Source organism: Chelonus insularis, unplaced genomic scaffold, assembly GCF_013357705.1.
Source record: "Chelonus insularis isolate UGA/USDA-ARS -01 unplaced genomic scaffold, ASM1335770v1 contig_108_pilon, whole genome shotgun sequence".
Taxonomy (NCBI): Eukaryota; Metazoa; Arthropoda; class Insecta; order Hymenoptera; family Braconidae; genus Chelonus; species Chelonus insularis.
The window spans coordinates 104,279-127,392 of record NW_023276348.1 but is presented as its reverse complement, the minus strand read 5'-3'; the positions used below and the strand labels follow the sequence as shown (position 1 = coordinate 127,392).

At 32.2% G+C, this 23,114-nt stretch overlaps 1 protein-coding gene across 2 annotated transcripts in view; it reads right to left on the bottom strand.

Annotated features, from left to right (window-relative positions):
* Positions 1-23,114, bottom strand: part of LOC118064132 (uncharacterized) — a 99,007-nt gene that overhangs the window by 7,666 nt on the left and 68,227 nt on the right. Inside the window, exon 4 of one of the 2 annotated variants that reach the window (XM_035078668.1) lies at positions 10,064-10,133. The exons of the other annotated variant lie outside the window; for it this stretch is intronic. Within the exon in view, the coding sequence (XP_034934559.1) occupies positions 10,064-10,133 (70 nt within the window). The remainder of the gene's footprint in view (positions 1-10,063; positions 10,134-23,114) is intronic. 2 annotated transcript variants of the gene reach the window in all.

The following is a 23,114-nucleotide window of genomic DNA, read 5'->3' as shown; positions in this document are numbered from 1 at the left end:
TATAGTTAATAGCTATTGTATATAAGGGCATATTTTGCTATACAAAATTTCACAATGTTTTTGCAATTAAGGTTAGTTTATTATCAAACAATAAATACAAGCGTATAGTTTTTGATTAAAAATTCATAGGCAATATTGTAATATCGACGCAAAGCCTGATTGTAAATACCAGTTGTCAACAATAAAAATAATTTTAAATAAAGCAACGCTTTTTTCTGTTAGTTTTAGAGGCATTTATCAATTATGAACACTGAATATTGTTGTTTTATGTTCTGATTTGTCTTATGTTATGCTAATTTTTCAAAATATTCCAGACTTTTACTTCAATACAGCTGCTATGCATAAGATTTCTTACATTTTTTCCGATTATTTGAGCGAATTGATGTTTAACCACCGAATCCGTATAGCGTACGTCCCCGATCTATTAATTCATGAACTACATCTACCGTGACAGTCTTTCATTTGGCATACTTGGTGTAAGTTATTGCGTCACAAATCACATTCTCGAGGAATACTTCTAAAACTTCACAAATCTCTTCGTAGGTTTATCTAGGAATACGTTTAACACCACCTCGAATGGTGAAACGATGGATTGCAGGTTTCATGATATGTTGAATGTTGTCTTTTTTTCCCTTTCCACGTCCATTCCTAATGAATTACTAAAAGTTATCTTGGTAATAACCTCAAAACAAAACAGAAAGACTAGTGCTGATGTTTGTTAAATAATTTACGAAGAGAATAAAGAGTGTAGCAATGTCAGAATCTTGGTCTGTTATCAATATTGTTTAGTCACTTTAGAGTATCATTAGAGAAATTTTTATAATTTAGGGTATCTAGTTTATAATTCGTATTCACTTCATGTCTTCATATTGTTCTTGATAACTTGGAGAAACTTACACTCTGTTTAATCGTGTTCTAGAAGCAAGTATTGTACTATACATTATTGCTGACGAGATGGAATTGACATTGACTCATCGATATGCTTGAAGGAGTTTTCGATTAGTTAAATACCGTCTTTCGATATTTACTTTCAATTTAAAATAAGATTTATGAAAATAAAACAACAATAGCAGTATATAAATAGATATTTTCCAATCTGAATAAATGGAAAAGAGATGTAATTTTTTAAAACAATCTGTTAACAACGTATATTCACAACTGTTCTTCAATCTTCTCTCGTGGCAGTGCTTGTACTTCCTCGATGATGAAATAAACCTATAATAAAAAAACAAAAAAAAAGTATTATGTATTTTGGATAAATTACTGGAAAATTCACGTTTTTCTAGTAATTCAAGCATTCCAGTTTAGATAGTTTACAGTAGTAACCAGTAACTAGTAACTGTCAATTCATTCTAGAATAGGCTTTCGGTTAAAAATAATTCGTTATTAATTGATAGAATGTATTTATCACTGTACTTTTACCAACACCAGCTGATCCACTTAGAAATATTTGGAATGGAGTTTTATCGATCTTGTAACAATGTAAGGTTGCATTACCACTTTTTAGTATTTAGATTTTTCATCATATTGTAAAGGTCTTCTGTAGATACTCGAGAGGGCATTGTGTATCGTATTTTTTCATGTAAATTATTAACTGTGTTTTGATTTACTTTCCAATCACCAGCTCGTTGAAAAATATCAATACGTTGATCATCAGACAGTTCATAACTATCATTATTTTTGCCAACATCATTTTCTTTGTCACAATTATCTTTGTTTACTTCTTTCAATACTCCATCACTTATTTCATCAGGAATAATAGAGAACGTTGCCCGACTAGCGGTTATAATCTGTATATTATTATTATATACTGTTTTATAATGAACATCTTCAATTTCTAGTTCTTTATTTCTCCATGGCATGAACAATAATATTTGTTCACGATAATAATTGCCGGGATCTTGCTTTAACTTATATCTTCGGTATCTAATAATAGCTAATACCTGTCGTTTTTTATCGACATCACTGATTTCTGTATCACTGTTTGATCCCTCTTTATTTTTAGTATTATTATAGTTTGCTGCATAATCCGCTAAACAAATTTCATCGAGGATACGGTTTCTTTTACTATATTTTTCAAAAATATCAGCCATATAAATTTCAGTTGAGTCTTTATTTAAAGATTTCAAACCATTTTCTGATTTCAACATTAAAACTCGTTCATTTATAGGACTTGTATTTATAAATACTGCTTTACGACTTTTCTTCGATAATGACAACGATAATACATGATAAGCAGCTTCTTGTGCCGACATTATATTACTATTTAGAAATATACTTGCAAGTGTGCGAAGCATTATTATATTAATGCTTGATCAATAGTTCTTTTCTAAATTTTTTTTAGCCATAAATAGGATCCGTGATGGTATGCACGATCGACGATCGTAACGTCTTACTTCTGACTTGATTCGATCCATTTTTCTTTTATGCTTTTATTATTAACGTCACAGTCTTTAGCAGCTTCTCTTAATAATTTAGATAAGCCACCATCAACTTTGCTAATATAATTCGTAACATAGCTTATTACAGCATATTTATCGAGTATGAATTGCAAATCAATATTTAATTCAAATAATTGTAAAATATCTTAATTATAAGCATTAATGCATACTTCGCCGCTTGTTCTTTTTAGAAAAAATACATCTCTGCTTGAGAGGACTGCGAAAAGCAAGTATATCCTCTTCGTCAGTCATTTTTAGTTCCTTTAAAATATCATCGTACTCAACTAACTGACTTTTAGCATAAAATTTGCGCATTAATTCATCAACAGCTTTGTAAGATTTAGGTGCAACTTCACCTTCATCAAGTGGCTCCAATATTATTGTTTTCTTCATTACTAGATATAGTACATAGAATCGGCATTTTTTATCTCGCTTACATTTATAACAAGTGTGCGAACGTTTATGAATTTGAATTTTAATATAGGGATTGTTTTGATCATTTTTACATGTGATAAACTTATCAATGAAATTAATAACTTTGTTACGTCCGACCTTTTATGAAAATTTATTTAAATAAAAAGGTGCGAAAAATTAAGATTGAAATTTATCTTTTTGCAGTATTTAAAATTTATGAGATACGTTGGAAGCGCTCGGTGTGAACTTGCCCCAGGAGGCGCGGACGTAAGTTAATCTCAGATAGAGGACAGAATTCCTCTATCTTTTAATTTTATTTTTTTTTATTTAGAGATCGTTCAGAAGGACTCTATCCTTCAGACCCTTTCTTGCAGAATGACCTTTCCTTGGATATCGGGATAAATGTGCACCTTACCTCTTTGCTGATAACTTATCCTACACAGCTACGACCGATGATGGAAAGATTGAACCTGCTGCAGGTTGTCGGGATATGATGCAGAGAGGCACTAATAATCTATAGTACCACAGGTTTTGTCTTGTTATGAAGTTTATTTATTGTTTTTATTACACCCAAATTATGTCACTTTTAATAACTTAACTAGTATCAATATATATATATATATATGCGTAATGAAATTGAAATGGACTGCTCGTTCGACGTCGTTGAGCAAACTGACGTCATAAAATTCTCGCGACGCTAAGTACGCCGGCTGTCTTGACTAATCTCTGGTCAGTGACAAAAAGCCCAGATAAAAATGTTTAGTCTACAGGTAGACTCGGTACTTGGTCTAAGTCGCCGGGGGTTTCCAAGAAGACCGGAACGATGAAGCATCGTAAGCGCTTCCGATTTCAACGTTTTATTTAAAAAGTACTTACAATGTAATTTTTATTTAAATATAGCCTCTACTTTGTAGGGTAGCTAAAATAAAAACCTGTTTCTCAGCTTAGTCAGCTTGAGAAACTAAAATTTCAACAAAACGAATTTTTACATTAAGCAAGGGCTTCGGGTTTCTGCATGGGAAATGAATTTTCTCATGAGGAAGCGTGAAACTCAATTTCCGTCAAATACAAAAATTATTTAGTCAGCGTATCGATAAATTAAGTATGCGTTTAATTTTGGTTTACCAAAAATAAGCGCGAAATATATATATATGAGGGAAAAAGAAGAAAAATTGTAACCATAAAGTCGGACACAACAACTTCATCATTATTACAATCTTTTTTCTGAAATTTCGGTGCATCTTTTAACTACAATAGCACATGTTCATGTGGACTCCCACGTTGCTGAAATTCCACACGTTCGTAGCTATCTTAAAGTATATAAGTACCGAATATACTATTTTTTTGTCTTAACAACCACATGAATTTGCTTACTTTATTATATTAATGCTTGATCAATAGTTCTTTTCTAAATTTTTTTTAGCCATAAATAGGATCCGTGATGGTATGCACGATCGACGATCGTAACGTCTTACTTCTGACTTGATTCGATCCATGTAAGTTATATTTTTTGGCAAATTCAATTCACGACTCTCTGTAATGTCCGTGTTATTGTCGATTAATAGAACTTCATCATTATTAATTTGGTGCATATTAATGTTATTTGTATTATTTTTCTCATTATTATTGTTGTTATTGTTATTTTTCGTTGCTAATTCAGATTCAATATCGTTTTAATCTTTTTCGTCGACAATAAAATCAATTTCGTCACAAAGGTTCATATTTTTATAGCGCTCGAATCATTTATTGTCTCAATGCCATATTTTTCATGTAACGGTGTATTTATAAGGTGTTTGAGCGCCTTGCACATCATTCCAGGTCTAATAATTTCGAACGTATAATGACTTTTATAAAGAACATGACGTTTTATTTTCACTTGAATTGTTCGCATATCATTAAAATTACGTGGTAATACTTGCATCATATTATTTACATCAATAAAAATATTTACCACACTTCCTTTCAATCCTCATTGTGGATTTAAGGCATACGGCTTCAAGGCACGGATTTGCATAAAACTCAATACTGATGAAGCCATTCTTTCTTCAAGATCAGAAAGTTCTTAGATAGATTCACGAATTTTAACTCATTACTTGTAGATGATTTATAGATTTTACTACTAAAGGCTGAGTTTTTACATTTATTGCATATATAATCAAAAGGAAAATTTGTTACTTTTATCAAAAACTCAGTTCTACTTTTGTCAATGATCTTTTGCTTATTCAATTAAACAACAGAATGCTTGAAAAGTATACCTTCACAGCAACAACATGTTATTGATGATGTTTCTTTTCTCAATTGAATGAACTGCAGTATTAATCTGACCAATGAATCATTGTGTTTATTCTTCAATAAACTATTGTACATGTTATCACGGAGGACGAGAACATCGTTAGCTCTCATGTCTTTTTTATTTTTAGCATCGATAGACTTTCCGCGATTTCAATAATGAGCATCACTCCATTGATATATTCTCATTTTCTTTTTCTTTTTTATGTTTGTATTTCGTTTGTATAAACAGCAATGCTGAAGTAATCGCATTCTGTCACGTTTTGTATTATTTTCACGTGTTTTATATGTAATTTCTCTTTGTAGCATTTTCTTTTGTTGAATCCAGGTTATAATCACTTAAAGAATATCGCTTCGACTGTTTCATACCGGATATCATTCTTGCTCTTCTAAAGCGTTGAGAAACTGTGGATCCTTAAATCGCTTTTAGTTTTGTTTTCGATTTGTTTGATTTTGTTGTCGATTTTGTTTAGTGGCTGCAAATTGTTCGCTTTGTCTCAACATTTGTATCCGACGAAGATTTCGGGAATTTTTATCCGAACGAAAAGTACGATTTTTTCGTAAATTTCGAATTCGTAGTTTCGTATCGATACTCTCGTTGTCTCTGTAAGTATCGTTTAGCCGCAATTTCTTTATTCGTCGCCAATTTCTTAGATTCTCAGATTCTTTATAATGTTCATCGCTTCGTAAAGACGACATACGTTTTTGAATTTCAATATTTTCTAGTGCTCTATATCATCATATAGACGTAATTGAGACACTCGTTGCTTATTTGTCAGATTCTCAGAGGACCTAAAATCTTTGTCACTTCGCCATGATGCTATTTTTTGTTGCGCTTCAATATTTTCAATTAGCCGGTATTGAGAATTTCTTTGTAATGTACGCATTCTTAACATTGCTTTTTCATTTTTTACACTCATAGAATTTGCGTTTGGTTGCAATTCGCGCATAATTTTTTGTTTTTTCTTCGTATTTTTTTTGGTGAGTATACATGGTGAAACGGGATTTTAACTTTATCTTGTCTTTCACGAGACTTTCTTTTTTTCTTTTCATTTTTAGTTTTTTATGACTGCTTTTTTGTTTTTATTTCGGAAGACAGTACTTTTGTTTACTATTTATTAATATCCGATGCTTAAGGCAAACAGATATTAAATTTAATTAAAAAAATTATTCAGCGTTGATCGCTGATAAAATAGACTAACTACCCATCAATACTACAAAACAACACGAATGATGTTACGCTACAAATGGTTCTAATAATCTACGATGAATTGATGGAGATATGAATAATATCGAGATTTATGATTAGTTAGTACTACAATACAATGTATTCAATTAGTTATAAAATTTTAATATTTACTTACCTTTTTAAGAAATTCCTGACAAATAAAAAACTAACAATACTTTTACACTGTTTCAAAAATCATTCACGTTATAATGGAGGAATAATAAATTTTCTTATCACTGGAATGTTTTATGCGAAACTGATACCTTATACACATTGATTTATTGCTATAATCACATTGTTTTGGTCAAATTCCATAGGGTTTAAGAATAGTAAAAAAACGGCATCCTTCTGTCTTTTTTTTATCTACAATGTTTTCGACGATTTCTTTATTTAATTCATTGATAGGAAAATAGAGTTTTGTGACATTCAAAATTGCAATGATAAATCACTTTGATAACTGTAATTGTTTTTACCAACTCGGTTTATTAGTCAACTTACAATTCCACAGATTTTTGTATTTCTGATGATGGTTAAGGCTGGGCTGAAGTCAGAGAGGCGACTGATTCCCCCTATCTAAATACATGGGATCGGGATATTTCTAATTTCTTCGCCAATTTACTATTATTTTTATAAAATTAGGTACCAAATTACAGAGGAATTAATGCCGGGACTGATGTAAACAACAATTTTTTGTATATAGTGAATATTTTTATTAAAAAAATTAGAAAGAATAATGAAAAAATTATGAATTGACTTGCCGCGCTCAAATTCCAAGATGGCGGCCACATCATTCAGATGAAAAATCACTAATTATTCTATTTTTATACGTTTTTCACCCAAAATTCGTGTTTGCGTCAGTCCTTGCCACCTGTCTGAATGTTAAAAAAATCAATTCATAGTATAAAATTGAATAATTTAGAAATAATTAGAAATATTGTATTCCAGATGAGATTCTCCGGAAAATTAGTTTGAAAAAATTCCGATAGGTGACAGCATTATGCTCGTAGATGACCTCAGTCATCCATACTGAAAAAATGCTCAATCTGTATCCAGAACTGATGGTGCCCTGCATTTTGGTGAGTAATTTGTGTATGTGTGTGTACGGGTAATATATGTATGTGATGTAAACATAGTGTATCACTTCACAATGCCTTATACTTTGATGACTATTGCAGTTAGAATAAATGAAAATGATGATACTCATTTAACATTAATTAATATAATACCTGCAAATAACTTCAAATACATATTCATCCATTATTATCATTTTTATTAGGTATAAATGTTAATAAAGAAGCGCAATTACAAGTCGGCGTATCCAAGCATGTAGTGTAAAAACAAATACACATAAACTCAATACCGAGATTATGCTGGCCATGCGGTTAGAGCGTCAGAGTTCTATTTTGCCGGGCAGGGTTCGATCCCAGTCATAATCACTTTTTTTTCTACTTTATTCGTTAGATTAGCATGTAATTATAATATTGACATGCCATAATTAATCCTTTATAACGATTTGATTTTTTTTTCTCTTTACTCATTGAATTTATTGACGCTAAGTCGGAAAATATTTAAACAGAGCCATAAACTTTTTTTTTGTATAAATACATTGATAATAGCCTGTGTTTAACAACTTATACATCTTTACATGCAATGTTATGTTATTAACATGTTATTAACAAGTTAATCATATTATTATTAACATTGAAAAGTAGTTTAAACAATCTGTGGCGAGTTCCGGCACTTCCCCGGCAAGCTCTACCTCCACTCTCTGTGCCCAAGCCTGCAGCTTATAATTTTCAAGCATATATCAGCATATTGGATCCATAATAGCTCAGTGGTTACAGCATCGGTCTTTTATTTTGCTAGGCAGGGTTCGATTCCAGTCATGATAAAGTTTTTTTTTCTTCTTTATTTGTTAGATTTGCATGTAATTATAATATTAACATGCTAAAATGAATTCTTACTAATGATTTGATTTTTTTTTCTCAATTATTATGTAATTTATCGACGCCGAGTCAGAAAACATATGAACAGGGTTATAAACACTTTTTTTACTATAGCTATATGAACGTAGCTTTCTTTTAAGCAATTTAGAAATATTTAGAAGTAGTTGAAATAATCCACGGGGATTTCCGGCACTTCGCCGGCAAACTCTATCCCTACCCTTCGTACTCATGCCTGTATTACACAATTTATAAACATAAACATAATGTCGGAGATGATGTGTTAGCTCTGTGAGTAGAACACCAAGCTTTCATTTTACCGATTAGGGTTCGATCCCAGTCATAGCCAATTTTTTTTTCCTTTATTTTTTCATTAAAATTTTATATAAATATAATAATTGGTTGCTTATATAAGTTCAAAATCAATTCCTATTGCCTTTTAAAGACAACATTTTCGAAAAAAGAGAATTCATAGTAACTTGTTCTTCACCCTCAGCTTATTTTCAGAAAAACAAGTTGTTTTCCGTAATCAATTGGAAGAATAATTTAATCAAATATATGAATTAATTTATAAGTATATAAAGTCACTTAAGCAAAAAAAAAGAAAAAAAATTGCTTATGACTGGGATCGAACCCTGCCCAGCAAAAAAAAAGGTTGGTGCTCTAACCACTGAGCTATATGATTCCAATAATATTAAGGCTGGGCTGTAGAGAGATTTCTCCCTAGAAAGTTCCTAGCAAATTTTTCTCTACAAATGACGGCGTCAAAAGTGGATGAATTTAGTTAATTTAGGACTTAATCGAAAGCTTATTTTATTCTTCACATCGGAAAACAACAATATAATAACATCAATTACTTCATCATAATTAAAAATGAAGATAAAGATATGCACTCATTTTTCACTAGATTTTAGAAGTGTCACGGCGGATACCGCTGTCATCAGCCGTCAACGAGAAAATGAATTATTTCACAATAACCAGTGTACCTATACTGTAAATCGTTGTTTTCTGATGTACATACTATTGTTCGGGATATTTAAAAAAATATTTTATAACAAAAAAACGAATAAATAAAACACAGTTTCGCGAGAAAAATTTCAGGTGATCATTCACAGAATCGTATTTTTTCCATTCTCGACAGGTGGCGTAGCAATGGTCTCTGAAAGGCATGGAATGATTATTGATTTTTACGACAGTGCGTATCAAAATTACTCAGAGCCCTAAGACAAGTGACAAAGAGCGTTATATCTTCTGTCGCAGTCTTATTCATTCCATCTTTCTGCGCATGTGTTGCACATAAAAAAGAATGAGTAGAAGTAAGAAACGGCTCATGTTCATAGAAAGAGAGAGGCATACGACAATCGGCAGCGAGTTCTGGCAATTCGCCGGCAAGCTCTATCCCCTTCCTTCGTACCCAAGCGAGTAGCTTATAACTTATAAATATGAACAATAGAAGAGTTAATGTAGTAACTCTGCACACAGAGCACTAGAATTTTAATTTGCCGAGCCGAGTTCAAACCCCGCCGCAGCTAATTTTTTTTTCTCTTTTTTTTTTTTAATGATATACAAGCGTTATTTTAGCATGCCAAAATTAGTTTTAAATAAAAATTTTTTTTATCAATTACTCTTCCAATTTATAGCGGAAGAGTAAGAAAGTTATTAAAAAGTTTGAAAAAACTTGTTTTTATGTCGCTACAAAAGGGGCAGCAGTTTTTTTTGAATAATTATAAAACATGAAGAGCACTTACAACAATTTGTGACGAGTTCCAGCACATCGCCGGAAAGCTGGATACCCACACTCCATACCCAAGTAAGCAGCTTAAAATAATGAACACGAAGAAATTAGATGAAGATATGCTAGCTCCGTGGTCAGAGTGCCAGTTCTTTATTTTGCCGAGCAGGGTTCAAACCCAGTTACGGAAAGATTTTTAAGAAATTTTTTTTTTGTTAAAATTGCATGTAATTGCAATTTTTGGATGCCAAAATTAATTTTTCAATATCAATTTTAATTTTTTCTATAATTATTTTTCTAATCAATGACGGAAGAGTAATAAAAAATTGAAGTAGTGCAGAAAAATTTATATTTATATACTTACATTAGTTGTAGGATTTTTTTTTAACAAACAAAAATAATAAACAGCAAAAAAACAGTTGAAACAATCCGCGGCGAGTTCCGGCGCTTCGCCGGCAAGCTCTATCCCCACTCTCCGTACCCAAGCCTGCAACTTATGACTTATAAACATGTAAATAACAAGTAAATACATGTTAGCTCTGTGGTCAGAGCACGCGACTTTTATTATGTCGGGCAGGGTTCGGTCCCCGTCACGGCCGATTTCTTTTTTCGTTGTTGAAATTACACATAATTACAATAATTACCTATTCATGTTGGATTAAGATTGTTTTTTAAAGTTTTATAGAATCTACATTTTTTAATAAAGAGAATACATGTCGTTTTCGGAAAAATTTAGAAATTAATTTTAAACTAATATAAATAGGTAATTATGATAATTATATGTAATTTTAAAGAATGTAAAAAAAAAAATTGGTCGTGGCTGGGATCGAACCCTCATCGGCAAAATAAAAGTCTGGCGCTCTGACCACAGAGCTAGCATAGATTCTTTTGAAATTTTATATTTATTAATTATAAGTTGTCGGCTTCGGTACGGAGAGTGGGAATATCCTGAAATTGCAATTATATGCAATTTTAACAAGAGAAAAAAAATTGGTTGCGGCTGGGTTTGAAACCCGGCTCGGCAAATTAAAATCTAGTGCTCTGTCTGCAGAGCTAATACATTAACTCTTCTAGTATTTAGACTTATAAGTTATAAGCTACTCGCTTGGGTACGAAGGGAGGGGATAGAGCTTGCCAGTGGAGTGCCAGAACTCGCAGTCTTCTCTGAAAAATAAGACGGAGATAGATAGATATATTTTGTGCTCTGTCTTGCTCGGAACAGATTATTCTAAAATTTGTAAATTTCTTGGTGCCCTAAGGCTCCCTTTTTGTAGTGCATCCCTGAAAATTATCATTTTTCGAACGATTTCATTGTTACCTACTCAATTTCAATTGATGTCAAGCTTCGGCCTTTTGCCGCACAACGCGAGGGCGTAAAGTCAACTCCGGGAAACTTTCTGACTTCAGCCCAGCCTTAAATCAATATCTGTCAAATTTCGCTTTTATCAACAGACCGTACTTGCATATCGATTTAATCGATCGATAATAATTCATTATTGTTCACGTACTGGCCGCATGGTAGCGCGGTAAGTTGTAAGTATTGTAAGTTACTTTTGTAGGAATTTGAGACCACGTGTTCATTAATGTTTTCATAAAAGCACGTGCAGTTTCCAGTTGGTAAGTAGTGTATATTATAATTTTGTAATTGGTAAACAATCAATGATAAAACATATGGAATTATCCTCATTTATTAATTTTTATTTAATTTTATGTTATTAAGTAATAAATTATTATAATTAACTGTAGACCAAGGTCACGAGTACCTGCGAGGTAACGCAGTACTCTTTTTGCTTTTGTCCAATCCTTGGTTGGTGAATTAGTGAACTGGGCAAGTCTCGAGACTGTGTTTGAGATATCGGGTCTCGTTCGAACTGACAAGTACATGAGTACTCCCACAAGCTCTCTGTACGGTATGTTTTGATCACACTTTGATGTTGATGTACTGGGTGGTAGCTTAGAGTTGAGCTCGGTTGGAGTGAAGATTGGGTTACACTCGTCCATATGAAAACGTTTTAATATATCTTCAATGTACTTCTTTTGAGTCAATGAAATTTCATTACTTCTCTGTCTTATTTCTAAACCAAGACAGTTCTGGGCAAGGCCTAGATCCTTCACATCAAAACTTCATGCTAAACCCAGTTTTATCGCATTAATTCACTCCTCGTCTTCTGAAGCTAACAACAAATCGTCTACATATAAGAGTACTAATAGGATATTTTTGTTGCAGTGAGCGACAAGTAGACAAGGCTCACCGACAGTTAGAGACAGTCCTAGATCCTTTAATTTTTGATCAATGGTTTCATACCACTGTTTCCCTCCTTGACTAAGACAATAGAGAGCCTTATTTAATCGACAAACGTTACCTCCCTTTTTCAGTTCATCAAGTAACTTTGTTTAACATTGTGGGCAATGATTAATCTGATGGAGTCCAGCCTTGCTACCGGTGCCAAAGTTTAATGGTACTCAAGTCCATAGCGTTGACTATAACCTTTTGCTACTATTCTTGCCTTATATTTCTTGATAGATCCATCATCATTATACTTTTTCGTTAACACGAATCTTCAACCCACAATATTTTGACCGTTTTGATAAGTCGTGATATTCAATGTGTTATTTTTGACTATACTTGTGACCTCTGACGAAATTGTGACAAAATTGCTTGTTCCTATGCAGCCTTTCCATCATCATTATTTAAAGCTTCGTCAAGAGGTACCTCTGCAAATCAAGCAAATACATCATCTTCGATGTCTTCGTTCCCTATGTCTGTATCATGTTGTCTTTCAGTCTCTAACCTATACGAGTGAAAAAGTCTTCGTGGTCGACCTCGATTTCCTGTTCTTAATATTCTAGATCCACCACGGGCTCGTCACGCTACTGGTATAAATATGGGCAAGTTACCGTCTCGAGCCCTTAGAGGGGTAGGCTCAGTTTGACCATTGCTATCTGATCTCGAACTGGTAGTGCTTAACGTCCAAATCTCAGCAGGAATTTCAATTTCTAACTCATTAAATCGTTTCTCGGTTCCCCCGGAGTTATCGGGTAGTAGCTTCAGGCCATCTGTTTCGTTAATCTCAACAGATCTTCAGATACTCTTCTCCACAAATTTTATATCTCGTTCAATGATTATTTTCCTGGATTCTGGTATCCATACTCTGTATCTTTTTGACTCACGGGGGTAACCTACGATAATACCCTTAATAGACCTTGGTGATAATTTATCCTTGATAGGATTTTTGTCAGCAACATATACGGTCAAGCCGAAAGTTCTCATGTGACTAATTTGTGGAGACTTTTTATACCGTTTTTCATACGAAGTCATACCGTTGAGGGTTGCAGTAAATGATCTATTTCTGATATAACATGCCGTGGCTACGGCCTCTGCCCAAAACATCGTAGGTAATCCAGATTGAAGTAAGAGACATCGTGCCATGTCTAACAATGTTCGGTTCTGTCTCTCCGCCACCCCATTTTGTTGTGGTGTGCGGGGCACGCTGAGCCGCCTTGCTATTCTCAACTCTTTTAACAAGGCGTCAAACTTACCTCCAAGATACTATCTCCCATGATGTGACTGTGAAAATTTTATCTTTCTTCCAGTTAAATTCTCTACTCTGTTTTTATACTGAGAAAAAGCTCAACTCTTCTGACTCAATAAATATACCTCGCACCATCTTGAGGCATCATCTATAAATGTAATATAAAACTTAGCCCCGTTTATCGATTGAGTTCTCATTGGGCCAACAACATCAGAATGAATAACATACAATAACTCTGATGAGGATAGACCACCTCTTGGGAAAGGTAGTTGAGTCATCTTTCCCCTTAAACAAATATCACAGGGCTCTAAATTCTTGACTTGACTATTGATGTCTAGCTTCATAGACGTACGTTATACTTGAGCCAAATCAATATAATTTAGATGACCAAAACGTTAGTGCCATATTTCCGTAACATTAACATTTCTTCACGCAAGCGCATCACGGAAAAAGCACACAGCTATTTTCAGCGCATTATTTTACTTGAGTTGAAAGCAACGCTCAGCTATCTTATGATGTTATCTCTTGAGAAAATACAGATATTGTCAGTATTGATGGCACTGTTGTACCAGGCTCAAATATTGTAGATCTTTTCAACGATGCTATGAGGTCTAAAAAAATGAATACGCAATAGGTAGAGCTCAGTTTACCGGGGTTATTCATCGAAAATACGTGTCACACGGACACGGCATCTCATAATACCTGCCGTAATAGCTAAAGGCACGTCGTCGATGAAATCACGGAGTGATTGTGAAGTAAATGAGACCTGTTTTTCCAGTGCTGCTAGTGGTACATCACAAGAAGGTACTGGACTCTTAAAGAAAAAGTGTAAAAGAAACCGCTGGGTGGAATTTTTATTCAAATAATGGCGTCACTAAAGAAAATATATTACAACCCCAAACATTGTGCAGGCTTCGCGGGCGCTACACATCTATTAAATTATACAAAAAACATCTTCCGTGATAATGTAAAAAACTGGTTCAAAAATCAAGACACCTATACGCTGCATCATATGATACGCCGGCATTTTTCCAGACGTACATATTATGTTTCCCATGCTGACGATGTATGGGAGGCTGATTTAGTTGATTTATGTAATATTTCTACACACAACAATAACATAGAATATTTATTAGTTGTTATCGATATTTTAAGCAAATTTGCATGGGCCGAGCCATTACAGGACCAAACAAGTTTAACTATTACCCGTGCAGTGACACGAATTTTCAAACAGAGTAATAACATATTACCACGTATAATGTAGACAGGCCGGAGCTAAGAATTCCTAGGTTCTGAATTTCAAAAAACTCTAAACAAAAAACAGATTATTTTTAGAGCTGTAAGAAACTCTGATGTCAAGGCTGCAGTTGTTGAACGGTTTAACCACACGTTGAAAGAACGCATGTGGCGTTATTTCACGTTTTCACATACAAAACACTACGTTGATGTTTTACGAGAAATTGTATCTACTTACAATAATACAAAACATAGTGCGACAAAATTTAGACCTACTGAAATTAACAATAAAAATGAGATAATGGCTAAACATGCAGAGTAGTTATGAAAAATAGATGGCATAAGGAATTGTCAAAAATATGTAAATATGACATTGGTGATCAAGTTCGTATTAGAAAAGCAAACAGCAGTCACGAAAGGCCATGCAGGTGGCTGGAGTGAACAAATTTTCAAAATCGTTCGGATATTAACATTTCGCCAGCCTCCTGTTTACATTCTTCAAGATCTTAATCATCAAGATATTGATGGTGTTTTTTATGCAAAAGAACTGTCAAAAGCTGGTCGGAAATCAAAGCCAAGAAAATAAAAATGGCTTTAAAAAAAGACGAGTTTCGTGTAATACTGCCTAGTAATAGTAATATGCTTTATTTTCCTGACAACACGACAACACATTTTATCACACAGTTGTCACAACGTCTCAGATTACTTGGTGAGTGGGGTGTGACTTTAGAGGAAATAAGTATTCCTATGAATTTTTCGAATGTACCTGTAAAATACACCGTTTCTTCGTTTACACTTATACATGACGCTGATATCCTAGATTTTGACAAAGAAAATATTGTTTTACAAAATTTTAAATACGTTGAAAATTATGACGTCTTAGTGCCTGCAGGCGTGTTTCAAACGCTTCAGCATTTATTCGATGGACTGAACGCCTTAAATATCGTGAAGAACCACATAAAATGGTCTGTGAATCATGGTGGTTATGTTGAAACCACCCTAATTTGCGATGAAAAATGTCATGGCCCCCACTTAGTTCAACTATCACCGCATCTTCAGCATATTCTTGGATTTCCAGTCAAAGATAAGCTTGAGTTATTGGCTCTTCTACGTAGTACGCGGCCAGCTGATATATTCGCATTGTTACCATATAGATTATTTATTTACACAGATATTTATGGGAGTTATGTAATCAGAGATGTATAGACGCCTCTATTACGCATTGTACCACTGGATATACATAATTATTTATATGGGACTACAAAAATAAAACCATTATCGTCGAAACGCTACCTTACTCTTTTAAAACCGGATATTCGTACAATCGAAATAGATACCATTTGAACACGGTATTTTAACTGTGATATTACATTTCAAGAGATTAAGATAAACATGTTTCAAGAAATTGAAAATGACATGTCTCAGACTACTAAATATAGTACACGATACCCTCAATAATGGAGTATTATTCGAAAAATCAGCTCGCGCACGTTTACCTAAGTCGGGAAGAAATTTGGCACGAAAAGCAAAATGAAAAATTGATAGCTTAGAGTAAGATTCAGGCTAAGTGTTGAGTTCAACCCTGAGTTTAATATTTGAAAAGCTATAAAATAAAATAAACAAAATATTTAAAAAATACCATTCATTTTTGTTCGGAGAATCCAACAACCTAATTATAAATGAAAATCTTTAAAGTATAAAATGATAATATTTCGAAAATCAAACATTTCATATTAGAAAATAATGAACAATCAAAAATTAAATTATTGAAATTACTAATTGACAAGCAATGAAAAATGAAAGTTCAGAAATTATAGAATAATTTGATACTGAATAATGGAAGTTTAAAATTACTAATTGATGAAAAATTAATAATTCAAGTTCTGAAATTTTAGATTACTTAAGTAATGACTGATTTGAGCTCAATCAATGTTATAGTAAGAAAAATTAATTATTGATCGCAATAAATAATTCTAATAATAAAATGATTCTTCGATTGATAGATGCTGTCGTTAATGATCAAGTATTATTATAACCATTAAATATTGACATTAATGATCAAATATATTTAATAACAATTGAATATTCTTAATAGCTATTCAACATTGTTAATTACAATTAAATATCGACATTAACAATTAAATACTGCTATTAAAAAGTAAACATTGACATTAACTTCAAATATTGTTAATATTGTTAAAAATCGTATATTCAAGAAAAAAAAATCTGTATTTTCTTAAATCTTGTATATAGGGGCGTGGCCAATTCTTCATTATTTAAAATAATTAATTTTGAAAGACAATAGCATACTTAATCTATTCCTGTAGTAAATTAATGAGGTTTTCTGAAGTTTTTATGGCATGTTAAGTCAGTATAATAAAGATATTGCAATCTTAAAGTATATAACCTCAACAGACTGTGATTCAAGCAGAATAGAGACACAGTGGTGCCTTCATCACCGTGATCGTGGCAACGTTGCGCTTTACGTATTATATGTATATGATGCACACTACAATTTTCAAATATAAAATTAATTTTTGAATTGACTATCCACCAAAAACAGGAATCGTTCGATATCTGTAAAAAAACGACGCCACGTCACTGCTATTTAAAAATCCGATATTTTTAAATTGTTCTACATGCAAAAATGTTTGAAATCATAAGATTGCGCCAAGTTTGACTTGCCATAATCGCAAAACCATAAAATTGTTTAATAAAAATATCACACAAGTGTGCGAAGAAATTGTAGATCGAATGTTTGATCAAAATATTAACATTTGATAGCATAAATCTTATTCAGAATTTCTCTTCAAGTGTTTGAAGTATCTCGCCAAAACTACCATCATCGGATGAAAGTAAAACCTTGCGCCATGTACACGTCCAAAATGACTCTGCAAATAATCAAATTCTCATTTTTTAATAATTATTCAAAAAAATTTTGAAACACCAAACAAGTTTAAAATCAATAGGAGTGCTATGTCATCTATAAAATCGAGTCTTTTTTTTTCGTCACTTTCGATGAATTGTGTAAGAAAATACTTTCTCGAAACTTCTTGAAGTAATTTAGAAAGTTATTTTGTAGATGAAAATTTACGATAAATTTTTTTTGCAATCAATTTTTACTTAATCTGAAAAAGTAGCTAGTTAAAAAAAATGTCATAAGACGTGGCCGAATTTTTTTAATGTTCTCTATTGATAGAAGATTTCTGGATATAATTCTTAAAAATTGAACGAAGTCGAAGTGATACCAATCTTTCCACACTGCAAATCCAAGTGTATTATTTTTGTAGACACTTTTAACATGCTAAGCCTCTTCAACGTTAAACGCCATAAAAACACTATAGATATTTCACTCACTATGAAATGTGTACAAAAAGTATACAAATAATGTATAGTTTTTTTATGGACATTTTACATTGAATACGCTTTATGTGTGTTATTTTAACACGTTTGTAGAATCTTAGGATTTGCAGTGCACCAGGGTAGAGAAATTAAGTCTGACAAAAGATATAGGATGTATTGGTTATTTTCTATCTATGCTCCGATACGAGCTTATTCTTGCAAATTTGTCCGCGTAAATGCTGTTTGACTGGTATAAACAGTAATGAATTAAAAGAATTAACGGACGGAAATTCAGAACCATTCATTTTTCAGCCAACTAATAGAATCTCTAATTCATTGTAAATAATCGATGTGGCATGATTGCGAAAGAAAAAGTAATAAATTTGTGTGTATAAATAGAAACAGTAAAAATTTGAATTTGAATTTAAGATTTGATATATGCTTATTTAGAGCGATTACAATCGTAATTAACAAAATGTTCGATTACATTAATTCACATGAGTAATAACTTTTTATCAGTCAGAAAAAGAAAAAAATCACATTGAAAGAATTCGAATTAATTGTATAGATTCCGTTTTTAATTATTTATAACAAATTCAGTCGTTATAAACAAATAGAGTCAATGTGCGAAAAACGGAATTAGGGGCGTGGCCTAATCTGTATCTCGATAAATACTCGATGAATAAATCTCATTTTGGATTTAAATGAAAAAGTAACAGTCATTATTAATCGTGTATTGAAAATTATCCCGTAATATTAAAGAGTTATCGAGATCTTTGCAATTAAACATTGCGTCGTGACGTAACGCGCGAACTTTTCAGTGTAGAGTAGCGTGTTACTCGGTACTGTAAATATGATCCGCGAGAGCACGCTAGTTTGATAAGGGGCAATAGATGGATAAGGGGCAGAACGTGGCGCTAAGTATCTACCGCTACTCTAGATCTCAAATTTCCCTAATACTTCGTTTGTTTCTTACCTTAGCTGTGTTGCTACATTATTCACAGTCTTCTTTGCCATAACCAAGAAATGTCAATATTTGTCACGTTTGAGCGAGAATATCTTCAAACGATATTTCAATTTACTTCGAATTTCGTAGGTAGATAAGCAGGGCCGGTTCTGGATCACTCTGCAATACCGGCCAAGTCGAAAGAGGGTTCTGATCCGCACTAATTACCGACCGCGATAACTTTGACGAAAAGTTAGCGACTTAGCGGCCGTGATAAGTTATCAACAGTGATAATATCGCTTTTTACCGTCCTCGATAAGTTATCTTTAGCGATAATACCGATTGCGATAACTTTTTGGCGATAAATTATCGGCAGCGATTGATTGTGATTTTTTTTACCGACCTCGATAAATTATCTTCAATGATAATACCGATTTTTTACCAACCGCGATTAAAATTTCACTATCAGCAAAAGAAACTGATTTTAAAAGTTTTGTCAATGTATTAATATTCTCTGAAATTTGCGCTACCGACTATCGGGTTTTTCTGGAAATAAATGAATGAAAACAGTAATCTTTTTTGTGTTTACAATTTATTTATAGCAAAAAAAAATTGATTAATACATAAATAATATAATCATAGTTATATAATATATATATTTTTTTTACAATATTTTATGTTGGTTTACTCATTTGCGCACTTAAAGGTTTATACTCTATTATTCGATCATGTAAGATTTTTGCGTGCAGTTTGAAATCCTAATATAACATAGCGGGGCTTTTCCAATTGAGTTGATGTTTTTACGACCCATACGTGTTTGGTTGTGTTCGGCAGCATTGGATATTCATATAATTCCCATGATCTGAAACTCACTGGAATCGGTGGGTCTTTTGCAATGTAACTTAACAATTATACTTTTTTTATGTCTGCAACAGTGACATAAGGAATGATCCATTCAATTTTTATAAGCGTGATCGTCTCTTCAGGTTCCGCTGTAACTTGTACAATTGCATTAAGGTTGGTATTTAAACGAGTAAGTACTGATTCATGTTTGGCATTGACAATTATGCGATGATAATCTTCAGAAAATCCCAATAGCATATGTAACGGTATCGAAACATCGAAGTATCCATTATCATTAAATAATCTTTCATTCGCAAAATCGGACCCATTACTATAACTTCCCACTGGGAAGTTAAAAATATTCGGAAATATCTTGATCAGCAGCATCATGGACAAGGAGAAAAAAATAATAACTGAAGAGCTGCATAGACCGGTTAGAAGAAATTATTAACGACGACATGTTGATATACGTGGGCCTGATGAAACTTGGTAAGCTGATCTAGTTGACATGAAAGCATATAAAACTTATAATAAAGGTTATCAGTATTTATTGACTGTTATTAATATTTTTTCAAAATACGCTTGGGCTGTGCCCACAAAATTTAAAAACGGTAAAGATGTAGCTCATGCAATGAAATCGATTCTATCACAAAAAAGAGTGCCAAAATTTTTGCATGTTGATAGAGGAAAAGAATTTTACAATAAAGAATTTGAAGCACTTATGAAACAATATAATATTAAAATGTATTCCACATTTAGTAATCTTAAGGCATCTATACGTGAACGATTTAATCGCAAGTTGAAAGTCAAATGTGGAAACAATTTACGTTGCGAGGTAATTACCAGTGGATAGACATCTTACCAGAATTGATGACATCATATAACAATAGCAAACATAGAACCATCAAACCATTATTAAACGAATGTTGAATGAAAGTAAAAAAAAAAAATAAGACGAATAAGAATGAAGATTATTTCGTCATATTATTTGTAGAAGATGAGTTCAATACAAACTAATGTAAATAATTTATAATTTTTTTTTTTTATTGAATAAATTTTTTTCTTACAAATTATTTTGTTTTAACATAAACCTCATATTTAAAATAATTTATTCACACTATTTAACATGAATTATAACCCCAAGGAAGTGTATCAGTTGTTTGTGCTAAAAGAACTCTTTTATTGTCTTCCCAACTTAATGCTAATTTTTGTCTACTAATTGTATGTACTTCATGTTTCTTGCTGACTATATGATATTCCGTTTTACATAATTTTTCATGATAAAGTAAGCATTTTTCGTAATCATCAAATGTTATAGATTTTATTGTTGCAGTTTTGACACCCTTTGCTTTACTATATTTGTCTTTTTTATTTTGAACTGTAAATGTGTACATTTTTGCTTTTAGACCAATGAATTCCGTCATTATTTCATCTTTATTTTCATTTTTCATAAGACCTACAATTTTTTTATTCACTGATGGAATATTTAAAACGGTTATTTGGTGGATAGTCTGAGGTGTCAAATTTATGTATATTACCTTTGATGCAATCATAAATATCAGCATTGAGAAATTGATAAATTAAACTATCTGTGTATAATAATTTCACCTGATTGTCTGTAAATTGTCTTTTAATTAAATTGTAATGGAAATCATAAATAAACATTTTTGAAAGATCTAAAACTACAAGTCCTACGTATATCGACTTATTAAAAAATGTATTTTTTTTGCTCTATTACTATTATTACCATGTAATTGTCAAAAATTATACTATTGTGAAATTCTGGAGAGGCGATGAGATTTTTTGCACCATACCGACCTTCCCACTGTGTAACAAACTTTACATCTTTATACTTCCGAACCTTTTTCATTGTTTTTCCGTAAACTGCATTATTCATTAATTCATAGAAATTTTTTTGAAAATCATTTTTAGACTTTTTTTATAAATCTGTATTCAGATCTACATACTTCTTTATCCATGGTGATCGATTAAATTTAAGGATCCTATGGATTTTGGCTACAATCATTCCTAAATCGAGACATTGTTTTAAATTTCTGTAGTGAATCACATATTCAAGTTTAGGTAATAATGTCGTCAGAAGTTTGCTGCTATTGCTGTTTGGAGGTTTACGGTGTTCAGGACACAATGGCAAATCTTTATGATGCTCGTGTAAGATTTTTGGATACTCTAAATCAACCTCGAAAATGTAACCAACTGAAGAATCATTGGAGATATTTTTAATTATTTCACAGATATTAAAAATATTGTTGTCATCTTTTACCCATTCAAATAATCCAATTGGTAGGTACTCACTTATTGCTGCTCCATACAAATTATTTACATCAAAATACATGAGATATGATATATTTTCATTGGGGTTATAATCATTACACATATACGGGTTCTTTGCTTTTACATATCTATTTGAACACTGTGCCACTCCTCCTCTAATACCTTTTTCTATGAAATTAATCATTTCCACATTGTCCAAGAGTTCGAGTTCAATTTCTGTATATTTCAACATAGCATCAAAAGCTAATCCAGGTGCAGTGTAGTAATGTAACGGATCAAGCTCATAAGTAGAGATACAACTTTGTCTAAAATTTTGAAAAATGTCTGCTAACAGAAGGACGTCTGTTTTTTAATATAAATCTAAATATTTACCGAGGGTGTTTAGTTGAAATTGATCGACGAGTTACTAACTAAATTTATCTGGCTCGGGATAGAAACTTTTGGTAATTGATTTCGCGTTATTATCCAAAAATGATGCAAGTTTCTCAATACTATTTTCTCATGAATCGGAAAGAATCAATAAATCGTAATTTAACAAATATTTCTTTTTTTCTTTTTTCGAGGGAAATTTTCTGATCAACTGTTTTTGTAAATACTATGTATTTTCCTTTATTGACAGGTAATAATTCCATATAACCTTTAAATGATGTAGCTAATGATTTAATAAAAAAATGTGAGTTATATCCTGAGAGGTTATGAAAAATGACTGGAATTATGCATGAATTTTGATAATCTAAATCACAATTAACATGAGCAGCGCCTTGATAATTGGCTGTGAAGTGACAGTGATCATGTACTTTCGTTTCATCATGTAAAAATGATTTATTACAAATGTGACAGATTTTTGCATTACGAAAATCGTTTAACTGTTGGGA